Consider the following 7,453-nt stretch of genomic DNA (forward strand, 5'->3'; position numbering starts at 1 on the left):
AGGATGGTCTCGATCTGCTGACCTCGTGATCCGCCCGTCTCGGCCTCCCAAAGTGCTGGGATTACAGGCTTGAGCCACCGCACCCGGCCTAAAATGCTTAACAGGACGATGTTCCTCCTAGCTTATTATCCTAGAATCACACCACAGTTACTAAAAAGCTTAAATTCTATAAAAACCCTAAGAATCTGGTAATGTCACAAAGCTGTCCACCCCAGCCAATAGAGATCAATCTAGCTATATTAACTCACATATTTAAATTCCAAATTAAACTCTGTACACATACCAATTTAAATGTATATCTCCAATTGTGTGTAATAGGTTCAATAAGGATCTAAATGAAAATATATTTTGTATAATTCTACTTCAAAATACCTTGAGCTATGAGTACTTTTTATGTTGCAGCATCAATTTTAATTCGAGCACATAATTTGTTGTTGTTTTCATTTTAATCATAAAAATAAGACAAGTTTGTTAAATTTTTTTTCATAGTTTTTGAAATATATAAAGTAAAAAGTGAAAGTGGCTGTCACATGTGATGTGTGGATCAAAGCTGCAATCAAAATGTGTAATCAAAGCTGATTGTTGGCTAGGGGTGGTGGCTCACGCCTGTAATCCCAGCACTTTGGGAGGCCAAGGGGAGCAAATCATGTGAGATCTGGAGTTCAAGACCAGCCTGGCCAACATGGCCAAACCACATCTCCACTAAAAATGCAAAAATCAGCCAGTGTGGTGGTGCACATCTGTAATCCCAGCTAGTCAGGAGACTGAGGCAGGAGAATCACTTGAATCCAGGAGGCAGAGATTGCAGTGAGCAGAGATCGCACCACTGCACTCCAACCTGGGCAACAGAGCAAGACCCTGTCTCAAAAAAAAAAAAAAATTGCTGATTGTCATCAGCTGACTTTCAAGAGAAACTGGAAACAATTCTCTGGTAGGAAAAGAGTCACTTTATGTTGATCTCATGCACTTTCTCTGATCTCTCTTTGTATCTCTTTTCCCATTGTTCCTAGATGCTGGCTCCACCTGGACCAGGGATTCATCTGGGGTTTCCTTGGCCCAGTCTGTGCCATTTTCTCTGTGAGTATGTGCCTTTGATTTTCCCAAACTAACAAGAACCAAGAGAAGTGCTGGGTACAAGATGGTACAAAGGGCTTGCATTTCCACTGTTGGGTGGATCCATTTTCCACTGCTACCAGTTCAATCCCATGTACAGGGAGGCTGGACTCCTGTGTGCAATTTAAAGTGGAAACCATACATTATTTTAACTTGCATTCTGCCTTGTTTGTATTGGTCCTGCAGGTGAATTTAGTATTTTTTATCTTGGTCTTTTGGATTTTGAAAAGAAAACTTTCCTCCCTCAATAGTGAAGTGTCAACTATCCAGAACACAAGGTAGGATGTGACAAATGGTACTTCCTACTCCCTTTCCTTCTGCCAATCCCTCCTACATATCCACACACGCGTACACTCAACAGCCATGCTCCCAGGACTAGCAAGACCACTGTAATCTTCCACCATCACAATTAACGAGAACCTGTATTAGCTAGAATACAAGCCAAGCTGCTATGAGAAAAAGATGTCCAAAAAAAAAAAAGAATAAAATAGAACTTTATTTCACTCTCATGTTGCAACCCAGAAGTGAGCAGTTCAGGGCTAATAAAGAAGCTCTGCTCCACACAGTGTTTCAGGGTCTCAGGTTCTTTCTACTTTGTTGCTCCACCATCCTCTAGAAGGATGTTGCCCTTGTCAATATCCCATCCATGGGAAGGAGGTCGTATAGGAGTTGCACTTGCCACATTTGCTCATATCTCATTGGCTGATCTTGGTCACATGATAACACCCAGTTGCAAGGGAGGTGGGAAATGTAGTCTCTAACCAAGTGACCGTGTGCCTTGTTTTAAAACTCAAAGGGGAAGAGATCTAACACTAAAAGGAAGATGAAAAGGGAGAAAAACATTTGTTACCGCCACACTACACAAAATGCACACAGGAGTATGTTTTTATCAAAAGCAACCAACTCAGATTTGCTAATCCAACAGTTACTAAAAAGCTTAAATCATATAGAAACCCTAAAAATTAATCTGGTAATGTCACAAAGCTATATCCACCCCAGCCAATAGAGATCAATCTAGCTGTATTAAATCACATGCTTAAATTACAAATTAAACTCTCTGTACACATACCAATTTAAATGTTTATCTCCAATTGTGTGTAATAGGTTCAATAAGAATCTAGATTAAAATACATTTTGTATAATATTTCAAAATATCTTAAGGTATGAGTATTTTTATGTTGCAGTATCCATTTTAATTTGAGCTTGTAATTTGTTGTTGTTTTCATTTTAATCATAAAAATAAGACAAGTTTGGCCCAGCGCGGTGGCTCACGCCTATAATCCCAGCACTTTGGGAGGCTGAGGTGGGCAGATCACACATGAGGTCAGGAGACGGAGACCATCCTGGCTAACATGGTGAAACCCTGTCTATACTGAAAATACAAAAAATTAGCCGGGCGCGGTGGCGGGCGCCTGTGGTCCCAGCTACTCAGGAGGCTGAGGCAAGCGAATGGTGTGAACCCGGGAGGCGGAGCTTGCAGTGAGCCGAGATTGCGCCTGTGCATTCCAGCCTGGGCGACAGAGCAAGACTCCGTCTCAAAAAAAAATAAAATAAAATAAGACAAGTTTGTTAAATTTTTTCATAGTCTTTTGAAATATATACAGTAAAAAGTGAAAGTGATTGTCTCTTTTCCTGCTACTTCCACTTCCCAGGAAGCCAGAATTAAGAGCCTGTATGATATGTGAGATAAAATATCTATGACATTTTCCCAGAGCTTTCTCTGTGCACTTTAAGTAGAACAGACCGACACACACACAATAGGATCACACTGTACAAACTGTTCCTCAATTAGCTTTACTCATTTATGTAATCTCCTTAATAATTAGGGATACATATAATGTACATATACATATATATGTGTATATATGCATACATATATAATATATTCTATGCATATATAACATAATGTATGATATTTTATATATACATATATAAATATACATATTTTATATATACAATATATAGTGATTATATATTATGATAGCATATATAAAATATATATGTATATATATTATGTGTATATATGCTGTAAAGACTATAAGTAGGATGGCCTCATATCTCAGCTTACCTGGAACAGTCTCAGTTTACGTCTGTTGACACAATGTAATTATTAATAGTACCCCTTTTATTTATTATTATTTTTATCCTTATTGATACATAATATTTATATACATTTACGAAGTATTTGTGATATTTTGATTCATGCATAAAATGTGCAATGATCAAATCAGGGTATTTAAGGTATTCATCACCTCAAACATTTATTATTTCTTTCTGTTAGGAACATTACACCTCCTTTTGATCACAAAAGCCTTCCTGTTTGAATAACAAATTATATGACCCCGGTCGGGCGGGGTGGTTCACACCTATAATCCCAGCACTTTGGGAGGCCAAGGTGGGTGGATCATTTGAGGTCAGTCGTTCGAGACCAGCCTGGCCAACATGATGAAACCCTGTCTCTACTAAAAATACAAAAATTAGCTGGGCGTGGCGGCACACCTGTAATCCCAGCTACTCGGGAGGCTAAGGCTGGAGAATCGCTTGAACCCAGGAGGCGGAGGTTGCAGTGAGCTGAGATCACACCACTACACTCCAGCCTGGGCAATGGAGCGAGACTCCATCTCAAAAAAAAAAAAAATTATATGACCCCTGTCTATAAATGATGAGAGTGAGAGAGAGAAAAAGCATCCAGGTTTTTAAATGCCTTATGTATGTGTGGTACTAATTTTGTCCCATACATTATTCTAAATACTTTCCCATGTTAAAGTCTCACGTAATCTTTATGGCAACCCCATGAAATAGGACAATTATTAAGATAAGGGAACTGAGGCTGGGCACGGTTGTTCACACCTGCAATCCCAATACTTTGAGAGACCGAGATGGGTGGGTCTCTTGAGGTCAGGAGTTCGAGACCAGCCTGGTCAACATGGTGAAACCCCCGTCTCCACTAAAGATACAAAAATTAGCAGGGCATGATGGTGCATGCCTGTAGTCCCAGCTACTGGGGAGGCTGAGGCAGGAGAATCGCTTGAACCCTGGAGACAGAGGTTGCAGTGAGTCGAGATCATGTCACTGTGCTCCAGCCTGTGCAACAGAGCAGGACTTCATCTCAAAAATAAAATAAAATAAAATAAAAATAAGATGAGGGAACTGAGTTGCAAGAAGGTAAAGCAGCTTTCCCAAGATCACACAGGTAGCCAGTGCTGGCTTCCATTTAAACCCAGGTAGTCTAACTCCAGAGTTCTCACTATTAACAGCTAACTAGAGGGGTGTTCATGCTCTTTATTAGTTTTTCAACATCCTAATCTCTGACTTCCTCCTCCCAGGATGCTGGCTTTCAAAGCAACAGCTCAGCTCTTTATCCTGGGTTGCACATGGTGTCTGGGCTTCCTACAAGTGGGTCCAGCTGCCCAGGTCATGGCCTACCTCTTCACCATCATCAATAGCCTCCAGGGCTTCTTCATCTTCTTGGTCTACTGCCTTCTCAGCCAACAGGTAAACACTGACCCCTCTCTTTGTTACTTTAAACTTAAGAAAATTTTGGAAATGGAGTTTAATGGGGATTTAAGTCAACATTCTCTAAATGTTCCATATGAGATTATAATCCACCTATAAACACTCTCTATTTTCTCTACTTTAAAAATGCTACTAGTTGTTAAGATACATCATTTATTAACACATTTCAGAATATAAATAATTGCTATGTCAAAAAAAATGCCTTTTTCTCAGTTTTCCCACTTGTAATAGTCAGCTAATGCTGTGTAACAAGCAACCTCAAAAATCCCATTGGTTTAAACACAAATATTTGCTTTTCTTATTCATGGGTCTATGGGTCTGTTGGGGTTCACATGATCCTAGCTGAGCTCAGCTTGCCTTTGCTCCAGGATGCAGATCAGGTTTAGGCCTGCTCCTTGTGACTCATCCTGAGGCTTAGGCAGAAGTGGGAGCAACTCCCCAGCAAATATTCTTCTCCTAACAATGGTGAAATCACGAAGAGGCAGACCCTACTGGGCAAGGTCACTCAAGCCTGTTATTCTTCTTGCATTGCCTCCACTAATATCCCATTAGCCAAAGCTAGTCACACGGTCAAGCCCAAAGTCAATGGGAAAAGAACACTCAACCCACCAAGAGACTAAGGCAGAGTGTAATACAACTACGAAGGAGTGAATCATGGAGATCAACAATGCAGCTAACACACCACTTCACATGAATTCTTTTTTTTTTTTTCTTAAGTTACATGGAAAAAGACACCCAAGCAGTTCTGCCTTATTTCAGAAAAAGTTTCCAATCGGCAGGGTGCAGTGGCTCACGCCAGCACTTTGGGAGGCTGACATGGGCAGATCACTTGAGGTCAGGAGTTCCAGACCAGCCTGACGAACATGGTGAAACCCCCATCTCTACTAAAAACTACAAAAAAATTAGCCAGGCATGATGGAGGTGCCTGTAATCCCAGCTACTCAGGAGGCTAGGCAGGATAATCGCTTGAACCCAGGAGGCAGAGGCTGCAGTGAGCCAAGATCTCACCACTGCACTCCAGCCTGGGCAACAGAGCAAGACTCCATCTCAAAAAAAAAGAGAAAAAGGAAAAGCTTCCAGTCAATACCAAGTATATGGTGCCAGGATTACAGGTGTAAGCCACCATGCTAGGCTGATTTATCTCTTTTTCTTCAAGACATATCAGATGATACATGCCCCTCAGAGCCCTCACTGTCCCGAACTAGGTCACATTCCAGAATCACACAGCCTTCCTTGTAACACTGGCTGTCTTCAGGGGCAAACTCATAGATCCATCCCAGTCTGCTATTGCAGTTTTTGCAACTCACATCTCAAACCATGGAACAGCAGTGGGCACGATGAGGTCTTGAACTTCACTGTACTGCAGGTTAACTGCCTTGTTAAAGAGAAACTGGGGCCAGGCACAGTGACTCATGTCTATAATCCCAGCACTTCAGGAGGCTGAATTGGGAGGCAGAACTCATCTCCACTTGGTTCCCAGGGTCTGCTTCTGAGGTGCCCAAAACCAAGACACATTGAAGGGTACTACCAAAATATTATTGGTGATTTTCCCTAGATTGAGGAATTATATGTAACTTCTAGTTTCTTTCTTTTGCATATGCATATCTTATAAATTTTCTATTTTTTTCTTTTCTTTTTCCTTTTTTTTTTTTAGACGAAGTGTTGCTCTGTCTCCTAGGCTGGAGTACAGTGCTGCGATCTCAGCTCACTGCAACCTCCGCCTCCCAGGTTCAAGCAATTCTCCTGCCTCAGCCTCCGGAATAGCTGGGGTTACAGTCATGCGCCATGTCTGGCTAATTTTTGTATTTTTAGTAGAGATGGGGTTTCGCTATATTGGTCAGGCTGGTCTTGAACTCCTGACCTCAGGTGATCCGCCCGCGTCGGCCTTCCAAAGTGCTGGGATTACAGGTGTGAGCCACCACACCCGGCCATAAATTTTCTACAACAATTATATACCCTGTAATGGAAAACTTGTATTGTGGTAAAACATATATAATATAAAATTTACCTTTTAAACCATTTTTAAGCATAAGATAGCATCACATTCGCAATGTTGTGCAACCATCACCAACATCCATCTCCGGAACTTTATTCATCTTCCCACACTGAAACTCCATCCCCATTAAACACTAACTCCCCACTCTCCTTCCCCCCAGGCCCTGGAAACTGCTATTCTACTTTATGTCTACATGGATTTGACTACTTTAGGTACCTCATATAAGTAGAACCATACAGTATTCGCCTTTCGTTATCAGCTTATTTTACTTAGGCTGATGTCCTCAAGGTTCATCCATGTGGTAGAATATGTGTCAGAATCTCTTTCCTTTATAAAATTGAATAATATTCCATTGTACGAATAGACCATGTTTTATGAAAATAAACAAATAATAATACATCTCTATCCTCTTCCTGACTCACTGACCTTTCTGCTCTTCACCAATGTTAGCAAAACTCATCCAGGTATTTCCTTTGATGTTCCAGGTCCAGAAACAATATCAAAAGTGGTTTAGAGAGATTGTAAAATCAAAATCTGAGTCTGAGACATACACACTTTCCAGCAAGGTGGGTCCTGACTCAAAACCCAGTGAGGTAAGTGAACATGTGAATTGTTCTAATGTTTTATATACTCCTCTCTTGACACTGCAAACTTCCTCTAGTTTGGGGTGTTTGTTTGTTTGTTTGTTTGTTTAAGTTCCGAGGTTACATGTACAGGATGTACAGGTTTGTTACACAGGTAAACGTGTGCCACGGTGGTTTGCTGCACCCATCAACCCATGACCTAGGTATTAAGCCCAGCATTGGCTGGGCGTGGTGGCTCACGCCT

General features: G+C 41.1%; 1 protein-coding gene across 1 annotated transcript in view; it reads left to right on the plus strand.

Annotated features, from left to right (window-relative positions):
• The window catches only part of ADGRE3 (adhesion G protein-coupled receptor E3), an 86,702-nt gene that overhangs the window by 74,710 nt on the left and 4,539 nt on the right, over nt 1-7,453 (plus strand). The window contains exons 9-12 of the mRNA XM_011981810.1: nt 1,011-1,077; nt 1,300-1,391; nt 4,440-4,608; nt 7,111-7,218. Coding sequence (XP_011837200.1) covers nt 1,011-1,077; nt 1,300-1,391; nt 4,440-4,608; nt 7,111-7,218 — 436 coding nt within the window. The remainder of the gene's footprint in view (nt 1-1,010; nt 1,078-1,299; nt 1,392-4,439; nt 4,609-7,110; nt 7,219-7,453) is intronic.

This window comes from Mandrillus leucophaeus, unplaced genomic scaffold (assembly GCF_000951045.1).
Source record: "Mandrillus leucophaeus isolate KB7577 unplaced genomic scaffold, Mleu.le_1.0 Scaffold230, whole genome shotgun sequence".
NCBI classification, from domain to species: domain Eukaryota; kingdom Metazoa; phylum Chordata; class Mammalia; order Primates; family Cercopithecidae; genus Mandrillus; species Mandrillus leucophaeus.